The sequence below is a fragment of the Lotus japonicus genome, chromosome 6, assembly GCF_012489685.1.
Source record: "Lotus japonicus ecotype B-129 chromosome 6, LjGifu_v1.2".
In the NCBI taxonomy this organism is placed as follows: domain Eukaryota; kingdom Viridiplantae; phylum Streptophyta; class Magnoliopsida; order Fabales; family Fabaceae; genus Lotus; species Lotus japonicus.
In genome coordinates, this window is record NC_080046.1 from 3,101,853 (window position 1) to 3,127,135 (window position 25,283).

General features: G+C 41.0%; 2 protein-coding genes across 2 annotated transcripts; both read right to left on the bottom strand.

Moving 5' to 3' along the window:
* Positions 1-738: 738 nt before the first annotated feature.
* On the bottom strand, positions 739-2,020 carry LOC130723838 (ethylene-responsive transcription factor ERF105-like). Its single transcript, XM_057574975.1, has one exon. It carries the CDS (start codon positions 1,831-1,833, stop codon positions 1,069-1,071), a length of 765 nt encoding a protein of 254 aa, XP_057430958.1. The 5' UTR covers positions 1,834-2,020; the 3' UTR covers positions 739-1,068.
* An 18,177-nt stretch (positions 2,021-20,197) lies between these two features.
* LOC130722983 (YDG domain-containing protein At5g47150-like) lies at positions 20,198-20,602 on the bottom strand. Its single transcript, XM_057573890.1, has one exon. The coding sequence runs from the start codon at positions 20,600-20,602 to the stop codon at positions 20,198-20,200; it is 405 nt and encodes a 134-aa protein (XP_057429873.1).
* Positions 20,603-25,283: the final 4,681 nt, after the last annotated feature.

The following is a 25,283-nucleotide window of genomic DNA, read 5'->3' on the forward strand; positions in this document are numbered from 1 at the left end:
CAATTCTTTCGTTATCATAAGAGGAATATGTCTGTGTAGGTTGTGGAGACGGCATTGGCTTTACAGGAAGCAGGGTACTTCTCTGTTGTTCTAGAATGTGTGCCTGCACCAGTGGCTGCTGTAGTAACAGCAGTTTGCCCGTGTTGGATATGTCATCACTAAAGTCTTTGTGGAGTATAAGGAAGATGTGATAAATGGTTCATTTCCTGATACTCAGGAATATAGTCCATATAAAATCAGTGAAACATGTATATGCTAATGGTTTCTTAAACGAATTGCAAAGGTTAGGTTTTGACAAGACAGCATATGCGGCTTCTGATGTAGTTCAGAAAGTGGTTTCTGCTAAGTTAGTTGGTGAAGGAAACTCATCAAAGTGATTATTTAGTAAAGCTACATGATAGGCTGATAGCCCTTCTTTTCATTTGATGTCCTCATCTTGGCACAATTGAATAGAAGTTGAGTACTTAGTAGTTTTCTTTTCTTGTTTTTGCTCTTTCCCTTTTGATTGTCAATGTAAACAAGCTCATCCCTAACGAAAATTCTTATGAAGATGAATTCTAAGTCAAATTTGCTCACAATATGCATTGAGATGAAGCTCATCCCAAATTTGCTCTTTCCAATTTTATTTTTTTTAAATAACCAATATATTCCTATGAAAATAGGAATCCAATAAATGATGTTGCGAGACCAACCTTGATCCAAATCAAGTAAACAATGAAAATTAATAACAACTCTCACTTGTGGCAATCCTTAAATTATAGACAATATACTTTGATCCAATAAATGAATAAACAAATTTCCATAATACTTTCCCCAAAAAAACTAATGTAGCTAGCTTCACACTATCCTATATTTACATTAAACAAACCAATATATATATCTTCACCTGGAAAAATATACTATTAGTTTTCCTATTTTGGTAGAGACAAACCATCCTTCTGCCTTATCTACTTCCACTTCTGTAATAGAGGATAAGCACTAGTATCATCTCAATGCATATTTGGAAATACCATAAAGAATTATGGTTGGTTAAAATCATGGATAAGTAACTTTCAAGAGTCCATAATTTCAAACAACCATGAGTGGAGATAAGGGTGACAAAGGAGGCACACTGAAGATAGTTCCCTTGACATCAGTGTCCCAAAACCCTTTCCACAATGAGGGAGTTAAAGGGCAAACTGTTGCTGCAGAAACAGAAACCCCATTATTGGGATCAGAGCACTCTTCTTTCTTCACCTGCTTCTTAACAGTAACACTCTCCTCCACACACTTGTCTTCTTCTCTAATCCTCTTCTCACCAACATTAACAACTGATGATTCTTCTTCTTCATGACAATTACCAACTTCAAGAGGGAAGTTCAGTATAGCCCTGCTTCCTCTCATCTTAAAAGCAGCTCTGTCATAAGCTTTAGCAGCTTCAATGGCTGTGTCAAAAGTCCCAAGCCACACCCTTGACCCTTTTCTATTGGGGTCACGAATCTCTGCTGCAAATTTCCCCCATGGTCGCCTTCTAACACCTCTGTAGTGCTTGTTATTGTCCTCCTCTTGGGTTTGGTGGTCACTTGAAGAAGAAGAAGAAGAGCTCTGATGGGAAAAGCTTGTTTCTTTGCTCTGTGAGATATTGGATTTGAGACCTGAGTTTATTGAAGGGATTGAGATGTTTAAAGAGGGTTTGCGGTTGCTTAGATTTGAGGAAGATCTTGGAGGCTTGGAGAAACTGGGAACAACTTGTTGGGGTAGAAAGTAATCACTGATACTGATATCAGAGTTGAGGGGTTCTAAAATTGAGGTTTGTGGGGTGCAAAAAGTGAAGCTAGGCTCAAAGGTTTGCATATTTCTGATTATTGTGTTGTGGTGGTGATTTGTGGAGAGAAGACTTGATGATTCTTGGAGGAGGAAAAGTAAAATTGGAGAATGAGAATAGAATGGTTTGAGTGGAAAATGGGGAGTGAAGGGTACATAAATATGAGAGAAATTTGAGTGTTAGAGAAGAAAATTATCAAGAGGTGGGCTTCTAGTGGGATTCCAAGATGGAGAGAGGAAGCATCGTTTGGTAGCTATCAATAATTTATTAATGTTTGGTCTCTGTTTTGTCGTTTTGGGTGTTTTCAAACCTCAACTTGACTTTGAGATAAACATTGGGGAGTGGGGACTACCAGTCCACGATATGGCATTTCCACGGTACTTCCTTCCTGCAGGATGATTCTAAGTCAATATGTGTGCTTTTGAATCAATCATCCTGTGTGCTCTTACTTTCCAGCAGCACCTATATTCTTTTTTCTTTTTAATGAAACAAGGGTGACTGAAGACTAACACCTTTTCTTCTAACTTTCAGTTGAGGTTTGTTGATAGGATAATATCAAATCTCTCACAGACAATATTACTCCACCTTTTAAACTCGTATACATATATTATATATATACACATTATATTGCTGATTTGCTTGATTTCACAATAAAAATATATTAGCTAGTCATTTTTAAAAAATAACAATATCATCTATTCAAATATTTAACATTCTTTGCACTTTAATTTAGAGTGTGTGTGTATATATATTACTACTTAATTAATTATGTAGTTTGTAACCCAAAAAAAATTAATTATGTATTTATCTTCGAGGATTAGTTCAAATGGTAAGAGTTAGGGAACATAAGGGTTTGAGGGGAATGAAGGGTCCAGGGTTTAAACCCTTAGGAGGCCCTATCTTCTTCTTCTCTCTCCCCTTCTTCTTCGTCTTTCTCCTCTTCCTCTTCAACAAGCACCAAAGCGGGACCCCTATTATGATGAGGGGTCTCGAGTCTCGCCCAATTCGCAAGTCCACAACACATCGAGCTTGAAGCATGGAGGCACATTGCAGCATGTAGTGTGTAGTTCAGATATCAATGTCTCTATATTCTCAAGGCTTTCAAGCTTCTTAGGATATGACCATGTACTCTAGTATGAGCTCGTGTAACTTCATATTTGAATGCTTCAACATTCTGATCTTTATTAGGCACAAGCAGCTTCATAAGATTTCCAATGGATGCAGAATCTTAGTGAATAGTGGAAATTTAGTCAATCTTGAATTTACTTCAATCATGTGGATCTTCTCTACATTGGTTAATATGTCAACCCAGAGCGAGGCTCTAATACCAATTGAAGGTAAGACCACGGGGACACAACAAGGGGGTTTGATTGTGTCCATATAATTTGATCGTGATTGACTAGATTCTACTGGTCTTCGTTCGATAGATAGCTTTGGTTAAGCTTGTAGTCTAAAGACGAGTGGTGTAGACAATAAAGTAAAGAGTTAAGCAGCGGACAATGCACACAAGTCTTTTATTATGGTTCACCTTATATTGGTGGAAACTTCTAGTTGCATGTTCCTAGTTACTTCCTTGGGAGCGTAATCTGACTCTAGTTATTGCCTCAGGAAACTTGTTCCTCTTTTGAAAGCTTGAGTCATCGTACCTTTGATTCTCCTTAAACAACTTTTCCTTACACAGAAGTGGATGTCAGATTGTTTCTTGTGGTTCAGTGAGACCTTAAGCTTTGGACGATTTGAGCTTTGTCTTCCTAGACTTGGAGATCAGATTTTGACAGAGACTTGTGCAACTTCGTTGCATGTTGTCTAGCATCGAATATCTTGACTTGGTCTATCATTACTCGGAGTAATCGTGTGAACCAACCAATTAAGGACCTCAAAAATGTTCCATTCCGAAATTATTGACTTCCATACCCATGTATTATTTATCGTGAAACGATTAAAGACAACACTTTGGACAATAAATGACAATTCCTAGATTCTCTTAAGTCACACAAATGAAGGTTTTACATCAAGGTTTCAACTGAGCTGAAAGAGATTCAAATATTCATTTTCCGTATTCAACCTTTAAGAAATCGAGTTCTAGTCCCCGATTAATCACTTAACTATAAAAAGTCATCGAACTTCCAATGATTCAAATATTAATCCTCCAAAATTAAGTACTTAATACAAAAGCTCCTAAACTTGTTAAAAGTCAAGTTTCAGTCCCAAATCACCTTTTCAACATCCAGACTTCCGACACAATCTAATCAACTCGAACTAAAACATCCTCAAAGTTCCAACTCGATCAAATGTTCAATCAAATATAAAAAGAAACAAAGTTTAAGAATTGCCCTTACAATCATCGAAAACATATAAGTTCATAGATTATAGATTCATTTAAGTCACACAAAACAGTTAACTTATGTCGTTAGCTACTCATTCTCGATCAAACAGATACAACAATTAAAGAGATTATAAACTAAATTTTTGTTTCTCTTTTAAGAATGAAAACATTTTTTAAAACAAGGAAAAACTCTTCACTTAGCATCTTTTAAAATTGAATATTTACAACTGTAAGACCCCGAAATAAATAACTAGTTAATTTATCTATTTTCGTTATATGAAATGATTGAGTGTTTATATTCTATGTTATTTTCTTGACTCGAACCCTATTGCGAGTCATGAATATTATTTATATGATAATTAAATTCACAGTATTTTAAGAATGACACTATAGTCATTTTGTTTGATAGCACGAGCCATATTCGCACCCGACTAAGGTCGAGAATGTCCGAAAAATGCTATATCCGCTCCTAGAGCACTGCATAAGCGAAATTCAAAATCTTCAGAGGAATATAAGAATTTTTCTTTATCCTTCCCAAGACAAGTGTTTCAACACGAAACCCTGGACCTGTACACACGATCAATTTCAATTCTCGGAAGTTTGCCGAAACTAAGTTCCTGATAACTCCAAACCCTTAAAACGAACTGTAGATAAAGACTTTTTCTATTCGGATCTTTAAAAGAAGATTCCACCCGCGTGCACCCATTTCTTTCGATGTTTCCAATATTCTTCAAAAAGAAGTTTTCTCATCTGACATCAACGGCAAAAAGTAACTTTTCGGGTTAAATCGATTAAAACCGTTAGTGAATTGTTTTCTTTAATTTCAAGAAACCTGTTTCGAGTTCTGGAATTCTGTCGCTGGATTCTCTCTTATAGTTCACAGAGGAATGTGCAGGAAAAATCGGAATCGCGAAATATTCATTTTCCCGCGTTTTCCCTTTCCTATAAATAGCTTGAAAAACCAAAAATCCTCACCATTTTCACCCATTGAGGCCGCGGGTTCAAGGAGGAAGAGGGAGGAGATATTTTCGTCGTTTCTTGCCTGATCGTCGCTCTATTCGTTGCTACGCGTATACCTCGAGGTATAGATGTTATTCCTTACCTCTGATCGTCAATTCTGTCGCTTTTCTACATGTTTTTCTGTGCTCAAAGTTTGGAGCATTTTGTAAAAGTGTCCAAATAACTTGATTTCTCTGTCAAAACTTATTTCCTACATGCCCAAGAGCATGAATATCCAGTTGCTTTCCGCTGAATCTCGCCGAATCATCGCAGAGCTCCCTTTTTCTGGAAATACCCATTTTCATGTAAAAGCTTCTCTTTTTGGTTCGAAAACTCTCGACTGAGCATAGCGCCAGTAGGATTAGTTGTTTTTAGTTCTGAGGTAAAAACACTTACCAAAATACCCCTGTGTTACATTTCGACCCGATAATTATTCTGAGAGTTTCCCTGACCTAGATATCGCCTAAGAATACCTAGGAATTAAATTAGATCGAAGAAAAAGTTCGGGTACCCTGTTTTTAGAAGTGGCCGAAACCTGTTTGTTATGGTACCGTGTCCAAAAATAATTTTTGGGTATGTATGGTCTGAGCTATAGCGTAGCTCTTTCGATTTTCGAAACTTTGGCTTTGGTTTCGTGTCTTTCCGAGTTCTGTGGCTCGAGTTATGCACGTTTTAGCGAACAAAGTCTCTATTGTCCATTCGTGCTCAAGTGTCGAACTCTGAAGCTGTAAAAGCTTTCTTTCGGTCTTGTTTAGTGTTATTGGATTGTATTGTTTCTTAGTGACTAAGAAATGATATTGTGCTTAAGGTTTGGAGCGAGTTGAGCTGAGGAAAGAGGTTTGGAACAAGCTGTGAGGTTTCACAACGGAGGAAGACGCACTAGGGGACTTGCTGAGTTCAGGAGTTTGACTTTGGATTGGACTGTGATATCGAGCTGGGAAGGGGAATAAAAGGTAAGGGTAACTCGGTTTTAGCGCGTCTTTGAGTCTTGCATGCTTTTATCGCACTGCATGCGTTTGAGATGAAGATGTTTAAATTGATTGGCATTTGATTTTGATTATTGTGCTAAACTGGGAAAATGTTTTCTGGCGGCTTCGGCCGAGTGAACTTATTGAGGCGTGTGTCTCCGTTTTCTAAGAGGCTTCGACCGTTTACTGTTTCTGTCATTACTGCTTTCTTGTGGATGTTTTGATTGTTGTCGTGGTTGATGTTGGGATGGATCACATACTAAGTATGTGCTAAGTAGCTATATACTGTGTTGATATTTGTGCATATGCGTTATTGGATTATATTGTGGAGCCTGTGTGGCATGTTGTGGAGCCTGTGTAGCATGTTGTGGGCCTTCGTGGCAGATCAATGGTTTTCGTACCAGGTGACTGTCCTGTCTTGCGAGACGCTTTTGATTTGACATGTCTTGGTAGTAACACCTAGTTGTACTACAGGGCACTTATATTGGTTTGGTTGATATCTGATTCGATGTTATTGTTGAGGTTGTTGATATCTGAATTGATGTTATATTGTTGAGGTTATTGTTATCTGATCTAAATATGTTATTATGTTGCTGATATCTGATTAAATCTATGTTGTTTATATCTGATTTGATTTGATGTCGTTGGATATATATCGTCATCTATCTGGAATTAAGTTGCTAGCTTATGTGCCATGTTATGCACTTAAATTTTAATAGCATGCTTTTCCCTTTTATACGTGGTAATTGAATGGAGTTAACCCTTTCTGTTTGCTACTTGTTGTTTGGGCGCTTAACGCTATTAGGTGATGGAGAACCCTCGATGGAGCTTGACCTCAGTACGAGTCGGAGATGAGAACTTGAAGATTAGTGAAGGACTTGAAGAGTAGAGTCGGGTTCATGTCTAGAGTCTTGGGTTAGAGAGCTTACCGTTATTGGTTTAAGCTCACATAATGATTTTTAGGAATTTATGTTTGAATTTCTGGGTAGGTTCCGATACTTTGCTTTCCTGCGGTTCCCCGATGTGGAGACCATAGGAAGTATGTCGGATTAATGGCGTCCTTGCATAATAGATTCTTTGTTGAGTTGTTTCTATTGGTTAGGTTTTGTAGGTTGGGTGCTTTCGTGTTTACCTTCGGGTACATATCTTATTCAAGGCTTGATGTAAATCTATATGTAGATGGGAGTATGCATGACATGTTTTAGAAACACTTTGAAAAGAAAAAAAAATACTCATGTTTATAAATCCTTTTGGAAAACATTGCATATTTATTTTATCAGGTTACTATGGTGACCCCCGAAAGTCGGGGCGTTACAACAACAACAAGAAATGTGTCATTTTTTCTTTAAAACCTTGTTTGCCCGAGGCTAAAACCAAAATCAAAGGTTGAAAATGCTCACAAAATCCAAGTTCAGGAAACTTGTCAACGAAGGTCACCGGAAAAGGTATTGGTTGGCGGCGTAGCTGTCACCGAAGATAAAAACGAGAAGTATTCCTTCTTCCTTTCGTGGCCAGGAACTCAATGCAATTGTCTGTTTCTCCAAACGCTTGACAGTTTGCTCGGTGAACAATTGTTCGGTCGTAGGTCGGCAACACATGGTAAAGAAGGTGGTCCAAATCATAAATTGATTGAGGGATTTTGCTCCCCTCGTGTCAAGGATCGTCGTGGTATAGTCTGTTTTCCCATTGGTGGTCAGATTTTTCCGGAAAACACCCTTCAAGGCGGCAGCCATGGCGGTCGACGACGGCGGAACGATATCCAAGACATGGGTTTTGTTGCGGACGTCACATGGGTTCCAATTATGTTGAGTTCATCGTGAACAAAGGTCGGAGGATGCTCGAAATTAAGAGAAAATGTTGCGACGTCGGCGGCGTTTCTTCATCGTTATTCTCTGTTTTTCTCACGGTTTCCTCGTCGTTGTTACTCCCTTTGACGTGGGAAGAGAGGGAGAGGTCGAGAGGAGGTGGTAGCGTCACCATGGCAAACGGTGGTGGCCGAGCTTGCTGAAAACCAAGGAGGTGACGACGACGTTGTTTTCGTGCTCGCCGTAAATAAGGAAAGAAAAAGAACACACAGGGGTGGCTGCTTATGGTCGTGGCTCTAGGGCTGTCGTGTTCGTGGTGGTGCTATTGGCGTTCGTCGACACAGATTGGGTTGTGGCACTCAGTGGTGTTGTGGCCGTGAGAGGGAAAGGAAAGGTGGAAGGCCATGATGGTGGTGTGGCCAACGTTTGAGGAAGAGAAGGAATAACAAATGGTGAGGTGGGTGAGTTCTGGTGGCACCCGTGAGAGTAAGAAGAAAGTTTGGTGATGGTAGTGAGAAGAAGAAGAATGTTGAGAGATGAGAGTGTTGAGGGAGAGAGAGCGTGATTGGTGGTTGTAATGCAATGTAACGCCTCAATTTCTCGAGGGTCACTTTAGTGACGCCTCGATTTCTCAAGGGTCACTTTAGTAACCTTTTTTCCAAAAACGTGTGTAAATTTCCGCCGAAACAAAAACTTTAAAACAACAGTAAAGTAAATGATACAAGTAAATACTGAATAATCCTCATTTTATTAAACGACAAAGCTTTTCATTACATCATAATCTCAAAAGAAGAGAAACTACTGCTTTCAACCTTGCCTAAGCTCATCGACATACAATTGGCTTTAAGTAGGCGTCGAGCCCTAGAAACAAAACACTCGACCTAACCCCCATTGCAGACACACTTCTCTCCCCGCCCGACTCAATATCCTCTATCCTCGAACGCCACGTCGATGGCCTCCCGAACCATCGTCCTCAGGCGTTGCTCCTGACGACTCAAGAGTTTCTCGAGCATATCCTCCATGCATGCCTCCTCAGTGACTGGTGTAGCAGCAGGCTCCGGCTCTGGTGAAGTCGGAGAGTTTAGGAGAGGCTGGCGTAAACTCTGGAGAAGTTGGAGTGTACTCAGGTTCCTCGGACGGGTCGGTCTCCATCAATTCCTCTGACGTGGGCTCCTCGGCAGGCGGAGTAAAGCGACCAGGTAGGTAAGGCATGCAAAGTTCACCCTAGAAAGCTGTCATCTTCTTGTGTGCTCCAATCTGGAAGAAGGTCGTCTGAAGAGCAAGGCCTATATACACATACCGGTCCTGGGAGTGGCCTTTATACACATAAAGGTCTTATTCTTCTGACGACCTTCATTCATAAAGGAGCACACGAGACGATGACAGCTTTCCAAGGCGAACTTCGCATGCCTTACCCGCCTGCTCGCTTTACTCCGCCTGCCGAGGAGCCCACGTCAGAGGCATCGATGGTGACTGACCCGTCCGAGGAACCTAGGTACACTCTAGCTTCTCCAGAGTATACGCCCGCCTATCCTGACTACTCTCCGACTTCACCAGAGCCGGAGCCTGCTGCTGCATCAGTCGCTGAGGAGGCACGCATAGAGGATATGCTCGAGAGACTCTTGAGTCGTCAGGAGCCGCGTCTAAGGACGATGGTTCGGGAGGCCGTCGACGTGGCGTTCGAGGATACAAGATATTGAGTCAGGTGGGGAGACTACAGCGCAGACTGAAAGATAGAGAAAGTGCGCTTAGGTGGTGACTTCTCATTGGTCGTGGATATTTTCCTTCATTCTTGTTGGCTGAAGACCATAGAGGGATAAGGAAGGCTATCTTAGGTATCAGAGTCAGGAGACCAATTAGTGCAAGTCATCTCTTCATAAAAGATATAGATAACAAGTGTTTGTGGGTTAACTTAGGAATATAAATTCCTAAAATTTATAATAAATAGTAGACACAAAGTTAATTATAATATTATTCTTATTTTCAAAGAAAACTCTATAAAATAAAAATATTTTGAAATTAATTATTACTTAAATAATTTTCTTGAATTGCAAATACTTTTGGGTCCGAAAAATAATAAAATATAAACACTCAATTAATTAATATAAGGTAATTATTCCTTAAGCTATCTCCCACCATCGTGGTGCAAATAATTTTCATGAATTGCAAATACTTTTGGGTCGGAAAAATAATAAAAAATAAACACTCAATTAATTAATATAAGGTAATTATTCCTTAAGCTATCTCCCACTATCGTGGTGCGAATAATATTTCAATAACAAATAAACAGTAAAATAGCACGTGTTACTATAAATTAAGGAAATTAAATAAATAAAATATTTTTATTTATTTTCAGAATCTCACAATACTACAATCCAAAAAAAAGTTTCTTCATCGAAACTAGAAGTAAGAGAAAGTGTAGAAATATCATTCCCTCACATTTTCTTCCAACTCTCAAGTTATGCAGGCATCCCAAAATCTGTTTCTAACTCAAATCTTCTGTGCAACTTTATTCAATATAAACTTGAAAATGGTTTTCCCTTTGTCATCTATTTCTTGGATCATGTTGTCCACAACATAGAGTCCATCATAGATATACGAGAAAGGGCCATTATTCAGTTTCATTATGACCCTCACTTCCTCTCCAGCATCCATGCTATTTTTCATAGCAAGATTCCCATCCTCTAATTTCTGATCACCAATCTCTCCTTCACCAACGTATGTCAGAGAACCATCACGATTCATGGTTGGACTGGGCGGGACATAAAGAAGATTATGTCCCGCCCAAAATGAACAATAAACCATTGAAGATAGCCATGGCGGGAAGTGCAACACAACGAGCTTCATTGCCCTCCCTTAGATGATGGACCCACAAGCCAGCTGGAAGATTCCTTTGGATTTGTCTTATATGTACAGGGATTTGGGCCCTGATTGTCAGGCCCAAATATAGGAAAAGTCCATATCATGACCACCCCCTCTATAAAAGGGGAGGTCATCCACTTGTACGAAACCAACTTTTTCAGCATTAATGAGAATATTCCTTTTATGGTAGTTTTGCTATTTTAGTGCTCTGCTAGGGTTTACTTTCTGTCACTCTTTTACGTAAGCTTGCCCTAGTACAGAACATTGGCGCCGTCTGTGGCTCTGACTTAGCTCTTCCGGTGACAAAAGGAGGAATTGCGAGCCATGGAAACTCGTTCATGCGGCGGGGGTCGACGCGATCATCGTCGGCGCGGTGGTGGTCGACACGGCGGTCGCGGCGGCGGACGAAACAACAACCGTCCCGTACTGGACGAGCAAGAGCAGGAAGCTTCCTCGGAGGGGGTCCACTCAGTGGCGCCGTCGCCAGCGTCATTGGTGCATGCAGCTCCGGGAAGACCTTCAGATCTGATCGCTAAATCAGATCCAGGTGTTCGGCGGCGTTCAACGCCGCCTGAATATGTAAACTTGGAAGATCTTAAAACCACTGCTCCACGGAGAGCGCAAGAGGCAGTGACAGGTATCACGCCTGCGGCTTTGCAACAAATGTTAGATACCTTGCAGAAGGTGCAGTCCCAAAACGAGCAGTTGCAAGCCCAAGTTGAGTATCTTACTCAGCGGCAGGATTTTAAGCAAGAACAACGTCTGGAGGCGGAGGATGTAGTTGAATTTCAACCTTTTGTTCCAGCCATAACTAGAGTGGACATTCCAAAGCACCTGCAAACCATGACATTAGACGCCTTCTCGGGCGAATCTGATCCTATGGAGCACCTCAGATATTTCAATACTAAAATGGTGATCGGCGGGGCGACGGATGCGGTAAAATGTAGATTATTGCCCTCCACGTTCAAAGGCATGGCGATGCAGTGGTTCATTCGACAACCGCCCTTCTCCATTGATAATTTCACTGATCTGTCCACGAAATTTCTGACTCAATTCTCCGCCAATAAAACCACAAAGGCAACAATGTTTGATCTTATCAGCATACATCAGCAACCAGGTGAGAAATTAAAAACCTACATGGCACGCTTCAGCAAGATGGCGGTGCAGTTGGAGGATGAAAATCCAGACGTCTGTTTGGCGTCATTCAAAAATGGCCTTCGGGCGGGAGATTTGAATAGAGACTTAACAAGGCGACCGGCAAAGGATATGATGGATCTTCGCGCTCGTGTTCAAGAGTTCATATTAATCGAGCAAGATGATCAGAAGAAACAAGAAAGAGAGGAAGGACGCAAACAGTCTCAGACTGGCGGTGTTTCACAGGAAAAATCCAAGGCGGGGAAGGAAACCAGGGTAGCGCAAACCCCCCGTGTACCAAGACCGGGACCATACCAAAACTCTAAACCTGGTTTTCAAAATACATGGCACAGAAATTCACAAGGTCCCACTGCTGCCACAGCTGGTCAGCCTGGTGCTTCGCCAACGCCAGTCCCACTTACTAAGTTGAATGCACCCTTAAGTACCATTTTAAGGGCAGTTGGGCAGACCAACGTTGTGCAGTATCCTCCACCACCACGGCGGCCGCCAGCTAACGTGGACACCAATAGGTGGTGCGAGTACCACAAGGCGTTGGGGCATACGACAGATAATTGTTGGAATTTAAGGCGGGAAATTGATCGTCTGATTAAAGCTGGTCATTTGGCAAACTTTGTTAAAGACACGGCAACGCCAGAGGTAGCTAAGATCACTCAGGGGGACAAAGGCAAAGGTAAAGAGATAGTCGAAGAGTTGGGCGATCCTGTTGGGGAATGCTCATCTATTGCTGGAGGATTTGGCGGGGGTGCAATTTCAAGTAAGGCTAGAAAACGCTATGTGGCGGCAGTACACTCAGTACAGGAGTCGTACGAAGGCGAGTGTTGGGTGAATCATTCCCCTATTATATTTACCCCTCAGGATTTCGCGCATGTAATTCCTCATGACAACGATCCAATTGTGGTGACAATCAGGGTTAACAATTATGTGACAAAGAAAGTATTCTTAGACCAGGGATCTTCGGCGGATATCATCTATAGAGACGCCTTTGATCGCTTGGGACTAAAGGAATCAGATTTGAAACCATACAAGGGAACTTTGGTGGGATTCACGGGGGACCGTGTCAGTGTACGGGGATACGTCGAACTTCCGACTGCCTTTGGAGAAGGAGAGTTTGTCAAGAAATTTCAAGTAAAGTACTTAGTATTGGCGTGTAGAGCCAATTACAATGTACTCTTGGGGCGAGACACCCTCAACAAGGTCTGCGCGGTCATCTCAACTGCTCATTTAACTGTTAAATATCCCGCCTGCAACGGGAAGGTCGGGATATTGCGTGTAGACCAGAATGCAGCAAGGGAGTGCTATTTGAGAAGCGTGGCGCTCTATGGGCGAAAGGCGGCTAAGGAGAGCCATCGAATTACAGAAATCTTCCCACAAGAAGGATTTAGCTTGGACCCAAGAGACGATGCTGATGATTTTCGCCCACAACCTCTGGAAGAAACCAAGCAGGTGCAAGTCAAGGACAAGCAAGATTGGCAGTAGTTTGACAGCAGAACAAGAGGAAAGACTAGTCACCCTTCTGGGTGATAATCTAGATCTCTTCGCATGGACCATCAATGATGTACCAGGGATCGATCCCAAGGTGATCACTCACAAACTAGCCATACGACCAGGGGCGACCCCAGTCATCCAACCAAGGCGAAGAATGAGTGAAGAAAAGAACAAGGTTGTACAATTAGAGACTGAAAAATTGATCAAGGCCCGCTTCATCCGTGAGGTACAGTACCCAACGTGGCTCGCCAATGTTGTAATGGTCAAGAAGGCCAATGGGAAATGGCGAATGTGCACGGATTACACAAGCCTGAACAAAGTGTGTCCCAAAGATTCGTACCCACTTCCCAATGTTGACAAACTTGTGGATGGAGCTTCAGGGAATGAACTTTTAAGTCTCATGGACGCTTATTCGGGCTATAATCAGATTATGATGCACCCCTCGGATGAAGAAAGTACAACATTTATGACCAATCAGGCGAACTATTGTTACAAGACAATGCCTTTTGGTTTGAAGAATGCAGGAGCTACGTACCAACGGCTTATGGATAAAAATTTTTCAAAACAAGTAGGCAGGAATATGGAGGTGTATGTGGACGACATGATCGTAAAGTCCGCCAGGGCTAGTGATCATGGGGGCGATCTCAAAGAAGCGTTTACCCAGTTAAGAACATATCAAATGAAGTTGAATCCTGAGAAGTGTTCTTTTGGGATCCAGGGAGGAAAGTTCTTGGGATTTATGTTAACATCAAGAGGAATAGAAGTGAACCCTGATAAGGGAAGGGCGATCTTGGAGATGAAAAGCCCAACAAGTGTAAAGGAGGTTCAGCGTTTGACAGGGCGAATGGCCGCCTTGTCACGTTTCTTGCCAATGGCGGGTGACAAAGCGGCCCCGTTCTTCACATGTTTAAAAAAGAATTCAAAGTTTCAGTGGACAGAGGAATGCGAACAAGCTTTTACCAAATTGAAAGAAACATTGGCCACATTACCAGTACTCTCCAAGCCAACACCAGGCGTTCCCTTAGTGCTCTATTTAGCGGTTACTGACAAGGCGGTAAGTACGGTGTTGCTCCAGGAAGAAGGAAAAAAGCAGAAAGTTATATATTTTGTGAGCCATACTTTACAGGGGGCAGAATTGCGGTACCAAAAAATTGAAAAGGCGGCTTTGGCGATTCTGAAAACTGCAAGGCGCCTCAGACCTTACTTCCAAAGTTTCCAAGTCAAAGTTAAAACTGATGTTCCCTTAAGGCAAGTACTTCAGAAGCCTGATTTATCAGGGCGATTGGTTAGCTGGTCAGTGGAGTTATCAGAATATGACATACAATATGAGCCAAGGGGCCAAGTCACAGTCCAGAGTTTAATTGACTTCGTGGCGGAATTAACACCCACTGAAGGAGAGAAGACTCAAGGAGAATGGGTCCTGTCTGTGGATGGATCCTCTAATAACGCTGGAAGTGGGGCGGGAATAACAATTGAAAGTCCAGATAAAATGATCATTGAACAGTCTCTCAAGTTCGAGTTCAAGGCGAGCAATAATCAATCTGAGTACGAGGCTCTGATTGCCGGCTTAAGGTTGGCCATCGAGTTGGGAGTCCAGAAGTTATTTATTAAAGGAGATTCGCAGTTAGTGGTCAAACAAGTGAAAGGCGAGTACCAGGTGAAGGATCCGCAACTGTCCAAATATTTGGAAGTGGTGCGCAGATTGATGATGGAGGTCAAAGAAATCAAAATAGAACATGTCCCGAGGGGACAAAATGAGAGGGCTGATGTGTTGGCGAAGTTGGCAAGCACAGGGAGATTGGGCAACTACCAAACAGTCATTCAAGAAACCCTGCCTCGCCCGAGCATTGATTTGGTAGAAATAAAGTTGAAAGGTGTAAAGTCGGTCAGTGAGGGCGAGTTACCTTGGATGGAAGCGATTAAGACCACCTTAGAGAATCCACCAAAGGAGGATGATTTGAACACGAGAACAAAACGCAGGGAAGCCAGTTTCTACACACTGGTGGATGGTGAGTTGTATCGGCGAGGAATCATGTCTCCTATGCTCAAATGTGTCGATACCAAGGACGCCCTCGGAATAATGGCGGAAGTCCACGAAGGTGTATGTTCTAGTCATATCGGCGGGCGATCATTGGCAACAAAAGTGATAAGAGCAGGATTCTATTGGCCAACCATGAAGAAGGATTGTTTGGAGTATGTTAAGAAATGTGAAAAATGTCAAGTCTTTTCTGACTTGCACAAGGCTCCACCAGAAGAATTAACAACTATGATGGCGCCTTGGCCGTTCGCCATGTGGGGGACTGATATCTTAGGACCATTCCCTGTAGCGAAGGCACAAATGAAGTACATCATCGTGGCGGTTGATTACTTCACTAAGTGGATAGAAGCCGAGGCGGTGGCGACTATCACAGCTGCCAAGGTTAGGAACTTCCTGTGGCGAAGGATCGTTTGTAGATTTGGGGTCCCCATGGCGTTAGTAATGGATAATGGAACCCAATTCACAAGTAGTGTTACCCGGGAATTCTGTGCAGAAATGGGAATCGAGATGCGATTTGCCTCTGTAGAACATCCACAAACCAATGGGCAGGCTGAATCGGCTAACAAGGTTATCCTGAAAGGGTTAAAGAAGAAACTGGATGAAGCAAAAGGGCTTTGGGCGGAGGAACTGCCAGGCGTTCTTTGGGCATACAACACCACGGAACAGTCAAGCACAAAGGAAACCCCGTATCGTTTAACTTATGGAACTGACGCCATGCTCCCAGTGGAAATTGAAAACCAAAGTTGGCGAGTGGCTCGGTTTAATGAGAATGACAACGGAGAAAACTTAATAGCAAATCTAATCATGCTGCCCGAGGAACAACGAGAGGCTCACATAAGAAATGAGGCGGGAAAAGTGAAGGTGGCAAGAAAATTCTCAACGAAAGTAGTGCCAAGAAAAATGAGGGTAGGAGACTTAGTACTCCGAAAAAATACAATACCCGATAAACACAACAAACTTTCACCCAACTGGGGCGGGCCTTACAGGATTGTTGGCGATGTTGGAGGAGGAGCTTATAAGTTGGAACAACTAAATGGTCAAAAGGTTCCACGAACATGGAACGCCTCCCATCTAAAGCAGTATTTTAGTTAATAGAAACAACAAATGTAAATGAAGTCGCACTCTTTTTCCCTTTCTTTGGAAAGGTTTTTAATGAGGCGACATTTGTAATGAAGGGACAATTGTTCCCATACGAAAGAAAATTAATGAAAAAGTTCATTTCAACAGAATCGCATATATTTTTTAATTTATATTACGAGTTCATGCAATGCAAATCGTATCAAGGTATGCAATACCGCGAGTAAACCTTTCGGAATAAGAGAGTATCGCCTTCAAAAGTTAAAAGCCTTGGCAATTCTAGTGGCCACTAGAAACCAAGCCTCGTCGAAAAATCGGCTAAGGTACGTAAACCAAAGTAACAACGAAAGTGGGAAACAACTAAAACAACGAATGAACTTAAAATGATTCATTTAAAGTAGAGAAAAGGGGGCGACGCCCATACATGATTCGGAATGAAAATAAAAGACAGGGCAATGCCCAAAGAAAAATTTCAACTTCATAAAATAAAAACAAATTCAAGCCAGGTTCTCGTTGTTGGCGTTGTTGCCCTGGCTTGTCCCAGCTTGAGGATCTTCCTTCTCTTGATCCTCATTCCTGTGCTGCTCATTCCCATCCTCGCCATCTTCTTCGGGCTCACTCTCATCATCGAATTGGGGAAGGAGGTCGAGGCTAATGTCATCATCACCAACCACTTGACCATCCTTGATCTCCTTCAGCCACCCAATGCGGGTAAGATCAAAGCCCGGCTCAACTACACTGATCTGCTCTTTAGCCGCCAGAAAGCCTTGAGCATATTGGAGAGAAGCACGCCCTATGATGGAAGCATTCAGGCGATCATATTTCTTTTCCAACTTTTGGTATTTGGCTTGAATGGCAGTGTGCTTGTCATTTATGGCTTCTTTAAGAGACTTGGTCTTTTGAAGAAGCAGGTCCGAAGCAGCCAAGTCTTCAGTTAACTTAGCACACTTCTCCTCAGCAGATTTCAGCTTTTTGTTGGCAGTCTCAGCATCAGTTTTAGCCCGCTCATAGGCTGTCTTGTAATCAGCTACCTTCTTCTCAAAACGGTTCTTGGCTGAGATCAACTCCTTCACGCACTGAGCCATTCCCGCCACAGTACTGGCGGCGGAAAGCGCGTGATGGATCGCCAAGGAAGCAATGTTGGGGGGGCCTTGACCAGAAATGTCCTTGTGAATCCGGTTGTCAAAAGTACGGGTCATGAATTCCAGCCCGTTGAAGTGAGGATCATTCAAACTTAGCAAAGGGGGAGGAGCCTCGCCACCAATGGCTGAACTAGGGCCAGCCTGGCCAAATGGAGTTGGTGGGCGGTTGATCAGCGCGCTTGAATCTTGTTGAGGGGGCGGGACATTATCATGTCCCTTCTTTTTCTCAGCTGGATGACTTTTTGGATCAAGAGTCGATTGGTGGAGAGGCTTACCACCAGCAGCACTTGAAGTTTTTTGACGTTTAGGGTCCCTGACGTTGTCAGAACCCGAAGTACCTTCATTCTTCTTCTTCTGCTCAGTCTCGGCGGCCCTCTTCTTCGCCGCCGCGGCAGATTGGGCGAGGTATTCCTTCATCTTGATAGGGTTCGCGTCAACCTTGCTTTTTCCCATCGTAGCTGTATGGAAAACACCAATTAGACAAGATACATGAACAAAAAGAGAAACAAGTTATGTGCAAAGATTATAAACTTACTAAAAAATTGATTTAAAGTGCCGGATTTCGACGCCTCAATCAAGTCGTGACCGGAAATTACCGGTAGTGTGCGGAGGTAATCAGCGACGCCTTGTTCAGATTCATCCAAGGCGTCATATGAAACGGATATTTTTCGGCGAGGGTTCTTGGTCCAGTAAAAAGGGAAGAGAGGGTTATTGTCGGAATCTCGGAACAAGTTCTTTATTTCGGGCGACTCCACAACTTTAAAGTATTTTTTCTGCCATACTTTGTAATGGCTTTTAAGGGCGGTGAACCGACTCATGTTCTTACGGGCTAAAAGTGGAACCCATTTCACAGAAGTAGGTTTAGTGGTGACTGATTTATAGAAAAGGAAGAACAAAGTATAGGTTGGAGTGAAACTCAGGTGTTCACAAAGAATTTCAAAGCAGCGGAGAAAACCCCAGGCGTTGGGCTGGAGTTGGCAAGGCGCCACATTCAGAAAAGAAAGAACGTGGCATATAAATGGCGAGAAAGGAAGTTTGATGTTCAAGTCTAAGAAGAAATAGCCATAAACAAAGAAGAAATCGGGCGATTCATCGGCTGGTTCTTTGCGCAACAGAACACAGTCATCGTCGCCACATGGGAGGACATTCAACAGATGATCTTCATTATTCGAGGTGGCGGGATTTATCTTCGTGAAACCTTGAGCAGATATTCGAAGCGAATTAATGCTCCCAACACTGCTCCAGACAGAATGCAACAGACATTTATCTTCAACTAAATGCACGTCAGAGCGCCATTCAGGTGAAGACAAATCTCCATTAGAGGAGAGAATTGAGTCTACAGAACCGGCGGGACCAGAATCATCATGGGTAGAAGGCGAGGAGTGAATTTCAATTATAGAGGGGGCGACAACTTCCTCCTCCGTGGAGGGTGAAGAAAGTTCTAGGGAAGAAAGGCTAGCGTTTGGTAAAGACATGCGAGGCAGTTTCATAAAAAGAAGAAAGAAGATGAACAAACTAAAAGTAAAAAGAAGATGAACAGAGTCAAAAGAAGAAAGAAGATGAACAGAGTCAGAGAAAAAAGAAGTAAACGAAGAATCTCAAGAAAGAGAAAAACTAACCAGAGGGAGAACTGTGAATTTGAGAAAGGAGAACGTCGGCGATAGGGGAGCACCGCGCAATGACGACGGCCGGAGGAAGAAAAGGTTCACCGGAGTTCAAAGAAGAGAATGAAAGCTGCGGTGAAAAGGGTTTTCAGAACAAAAGTTTTAAGAAAGTGAAAAATGAAAGGTGAAAAGGGGATTTTATAGAGAGAAAGGAAGAGAGAGAATGAGTGGGGGAAGATCGTGGGATCGTGGGATTTGAAATTTGAAAAGGTAGGAAGCGAAAAGACATTACTCCTCGAGACGCACAACTGAAGATTGCATTTATAACAAATGATGACGAAATCCCGGAAAATAAGGATACGTGCGTCAGTTGAAAAGACGTGGTTGACGGTTATGATTAATGGCGACATATCTTTGAAACGGCAACAAAGGTGGCGAAGCGTGAAAATGGCGATGTAACAACGAAAGTAAAATGGCGAGGAACGAATAAACAATAGAGGCGAACTACTAGGTAACATGATGAAGACATTTCGACTCTTTACTCGAGTTTCATGTCTTGGGGGCATGTGGACTGGGCGGGACATAAAGAAGATTATGTCCCGCCCAAAATGAACAATAAACCATTGAAGATAGCCATGGCGGGAAGTGCAACACAACGAGCTTCATTGCCCTCCCTTAGATGATGGACCCACAAGCCAGCTGGAAGATTCCTTTGGATTTGTCTTATATGTACAGGGATTTGGGCCCTGATTGTCAGGCCCAAATATAGGAAAAGTCCATATCATGACCACCCCCTCTATAAAAGGGGAGGTCATCCACTTGTACGAAACCAACTTTTTCAGCATTAATGAGAATATTCCTTTTATGGTAGTTTTGCTATTTTAGTGCTCTGCTAGGGTTTACTTTCTGTCACTCTTTTACGTAAGCTTGCCCTAGTACAGAACAATGGTATTATCTTTGCGATTGGTCACCAGAATGCTTGTGGCGAAGGAGATGTCATCCTCCCACATGTAATCAATTCCCTTTATTGATTGATGATGAAGTCCTATAACAACAAGCTCTCCCCTGTATCGAAACCTGTCGCCAATTTTGATACCTTCAATAGCTCCTAGTTGCTTTTTAGTGTTTTCGCATTGTGACTTATCCCTCATTCTCTGTATTGTCTCATTCAGCGCTTTGATTTGTGAGACTGATTCTCCTTTGGCTTTATATTCCTCTCTAATTTGGAGATGTGTTTCCGCAAACCTTGCTAATACTCTGTTCACTTTTCTGCATTTGAGAGCCGCATCATTTCTCCTGGAAGTCATGGATGAAGAAGATGATGATGAACCTTTCATGTCGCAACCCGGGACGACGCTAAAAGGTTAAAGTTTAGGTGATTCGCCGCCAATATTTTTAAAGCGGGAAACATTAAAAACCCCATAAAGTTATGTGCGAGAGTCAATTATGCGTAGGGAAGATACTAGAACCCTACGACATCCGTTTATAAAACGGTTACCCCCAAAAAAGTATGTTTGTAGTACATATTTAAATTCAATAAATTAAGGCAATATAGATTTATATAATTAACAATTTGTGCCTGACAAGCATTTTAGGATTGCGCCTATATATCCCATGTTGTGCAATGGGGTCTTCTATGCCACAAAGTTTTGAGGGCTTAAATGAAATTTTATTTGGGGTTTCTGATGGGAAGACTTTCGGCCTACCTATTCTTTTTAGAGAAACATAAGGCAACATAGTTCTGAGGAAAAGCTTGAAAAAACTTGACTTGAAAGGATTGGAGAAAGCTTGATTACGAACGACTTGAAGAAGCTTGAGCTTGAGCTTGACTATGAAAGGCTTGAAGAAATCGGAGCTTGAAAGACTTAAAAAGCCGGAACTTGAATATTAAGCTGGCAAAGAAGCAAAAATATCAGAGTCTACAAGAGAAACGACTTCAGGAGGAGTCTCCTCAGTCCACACTAAACCGGCGAATGAGACAGCATTCCTTGAAAAAGAACTTCTAACCTGAAGAATGATAATTTAAATTTACAATGACACAAGAGTATCTTTGAAATTTGTTGTATTCTATTTTATTACTATTTAGGATATTTGATATTGATGTATTTTGTGAAAATATATCTTGTCACTTTTCCATTATTTGATTTTGTGTTTTGTTTTTATCTAGTTTATTAACTTTTAGGTTTTTAAGCGTTAGTTATCTTAATATTAATGATTTTTATATATTTCCTTTAAACAAATCAAATATGAATAAAGGAAAGGAAAAGTTAAAAAAACTATCCTAACGAATTCATGGTAGCTGCTGCTGCTGCAGCTGCATCTTTTATTTTGAATTTATTTCTCGTTTTATTAATATAATGCATAAATCTAAAACAAAAGGAAACCTAATCTAATAATATATGTGAGAAAGAAACGCTGTTGTACCAGAGAGAAGAGAGACACCTCCATGGACATAAGAAGAAGACCGCCTAAACAGCAACAGCACGGCGTTGGCCTGAAAAGGAGATGTGTCCTGCCACCAACACAGCGGCTGCAAGGTTGCGGCGATGATTGATTGTTTTGATATGGAGAAGCAGATGGCCTCTCGATGAAGACAAGGACATTGGAGGCAGAAAGACCGGCCACAGAAGACAAGGAAATTTGTTCATTGGTATATTTGTATACATTAACTGATAATTAAGTTTGCTTGTAATACTCAAACAACTTGCAATGATATAGATACATACATGACACAAGCAGTACTAAACCCTAATCACGAAAGCATACATAACATATTTGCCAAGTAAAGGGAAGAGAATTAGCATGAAATTCACAAGTTCAACATGTAAAGGGACAAGAGTTACCTGCGTGATGCAAAATTGTAAACATTGCTTTTCGTCTTGCACATTCTGCACAATCTAACAACAAGGATGAAGCTTATTCTCACACTCAGAATAACTGAGTTTTAGAATTGTGGCTGAAAGATAGAACCACAACTCGTAAGTTACTATTTTCTCTTTCACTCTAGTTTATCACCAAAGCCTCTCTATTTATAGTCGTTCGCTTAGGGTTTCTTGTTCCCTACTCTATTAAGATTTGATCTTCTTTTATTCTGAAATTTGATAAGATTTCATTTAATTTAAAAATACCTTTGAATTTTAGTTTTCGATGTATAAAAAAAATCTTTGAATTTTATGAAGAAACGCAATTAAATTCGTTCTTTAGAACATTCTAAATTATATCTTTTAGAATCTTTCGAATTATTATCTTCTAGAATATTATTATCTTCTGTTATTCTTGTTTAATTACTTATTTATTAATATTTCCAATTTCAGTGAAACAGAAACAACACAAATCGGACTAATGAAAGGAAAGGGAATGCAAGAGAACGAGAGTAAGAGACTATAAACTATAAAGTAATGATATGTAAGATGAGATTGCGAATCACAGTTGTTACAACGATCATCTATGACATCTTTATCGGCGTAAATTATGGCCGCGAAAAAGGTTCAACATTTACCACGCCAGGTGTACTCGCCGGTGAAGCCTTTACCGACTCCGATGCAACTTTGAACTGCAAAGTTGCGGTTGCCGGTAAATGTGTTTGCGGCTTTTTTTATTGCCGCTAAAAGAGCTTTTAATTGTTGTTGCGTTAGTTACTTCTCTTCCTTTTTTTTTTTTGAACAGTACTTGTCTTTCTTCACTCCTAAGTCGTGTTTACCGTTTCACATATGTGAAATATAATGCGTTACATTATTCTGTTGACCATCCAATTAATTTACTCTTCATGATTTTCAAATAAGTCAAAATCCAATTGATTTGCTTTCCCTTAGGTTCTGAACGTGGCGATAATTCCTCCAGCAAATTAGTATATGTTGCTTTTAATTTATTGGAATTAAATCAGCCTTGACAAATCCATCACAATAAATTGTGGAAGCTGACCATATTGCTGGACCGAAAATAAAAGTTTGCTTAGTGATAAGCGTAAATTAGTCCTGAACTCCTTCATCATTCATCACACTCAACCCTTATGTACCTTAACTCTTACCACTTGAGCTAACTTTCAGAGACTTCTTCTATTCATTTTCTAGGCAATATATTTTTTGTAAATGCTTCATACGGATTACCGTTTCACATATATGAAATAATGTCAATTATTCACTTTCAATCTGTTACATTATCCTGTTGACTCCATTCATTTTGCACCTTTATTTTTTATTTATATCTCTAGTCTCTACCGATCAAATCGCTGATCAAGTTTATACTCTTTCTCTTCTTTCTTCTCATCTCTCTTACTTCACCTCTTTACACCTAAAAAATGAGTTTGAAAAAATATTATTGAAAGGTTATTGTTCTCATATTCTGTCCTAATCCTAATGGTTACCTCAATTCAATAAGTGGGTCCCACATATTAGCTCAGTCTGCAAGCAGTCACGGATCCAGAAATTTTATGTAGTGATGGCAAAATATACATATAAATTCGTAATAGAAAAAATTAACATATACAATTAGAGGTGAGAACATTTTTTACCAAAAGAGACACGAGTCAAAACATTTTTTACCAAAGGAACAACAAAAAACCACATATTTTTACTACTCAAGTGAGAGCATTTAACAATGTGCGGCACAAGTGAGGGCATTTAGCAATATGAGACATAAGTGACGGCAATATTTATCAAAGAAATCATAAAAAACCACATACTTTTACTACTCAAATTTTTTTCTAATGCATTTTTTCATATTCAAGTGAGGGCATTGCCCTCATACTTGTTTACTTAGATCTGTCACTGTCTGCAAGGGTTCTTTTCTTTATGTTCATTCTGCAACTTAGGGTTCTATCAGTGACGACTAGCTACTGCTGCAATTATAGCTATAGGTTCTGCTTTTTGCTTATAAGACTCATCTAGAAAATCTAGAAAATAGGAACTAAACTAAAGAGTGCTTTTCGCGACTGCAATTGTATACAGTGTTATAAAACTCGAATCGGTCATCGACTCGGTCAAGGCACTGGATTAATTGGTTGATGGTTGAACCACTGGATCACTGGTTGAATCGTTTAAACCGGTGTGTTTTAAAAAAAATTAAAATATTATACTAACTCTTTGTATAAAATTAAATACATTTTAAGAAACATATTAAATTAGAATGAGTATTTTAATTCATAACATATTAATTAAAATAGTAAATATTGCGCTAATAACTATATATATAATTATGTATTTAGTTAACTAGAATAAAAATATGGCTTAATTGCAACTTTGTTCCCCGACGTTTACCAATGCCACGATTTTGGTCCCCCCACCTAATTTAATTACATGGATGGTCTCCGACGTTGTAGGTTGTGTGCAACGTTAGTCCTACCGTTTATTTCTTATCGGAGGAGGCTTAATTACATAGACGTCCAGTTGGAGAGAGAAAGGAGGTCTGAGGAGAGAGGGAAGCACGTGAGATTAAGGTGTTAAGCTCATGCACTTAACTACAACAACTCAAAACATTAGTTCTCTTCCCTCCTTTCTGGTCCAGAATTGCTCTAAGGTCACATGTAGTACCTACACAGCACGTACAGAGCCAGAGTAATGGAGGATTCCCATTATGGAGGTGGTGGCCATGGAGGCCGAGAAGAAGAAACTTGGTTTCTCTTCTCCCCATCCTTTTCCTCCTTCCCTGCGCACCTTTAGGCAACGTGAAAGGCATATAAATATTCCAGTACATCGCAGAGATCAATTTTGATACACAGGACAACCTAGAACTCAACAAATTTATCATGCATGTTCATTACTTAGTTTAATTCGAAAGTGAGATGCTCAGGGCCTAAAACTACATTTTTCATGTCCTAAATGCAGAAACAGAGCTCAAAAACACGTTCAGGAAGGTCAGAACGAACCAGAGATTGATTATGCGATTTTCTTGCTCGCTGGAGAAGATGACCGGAGCGGCGTCGTTCGCAGCGTTTGAGGAATCTGGGACCAGGGGCAGATGCGCCTCGCTTCCAGGAAGAGAATGGAGGTGTTCTCGTGCAGTGGGTCGATCGAAGGAGGG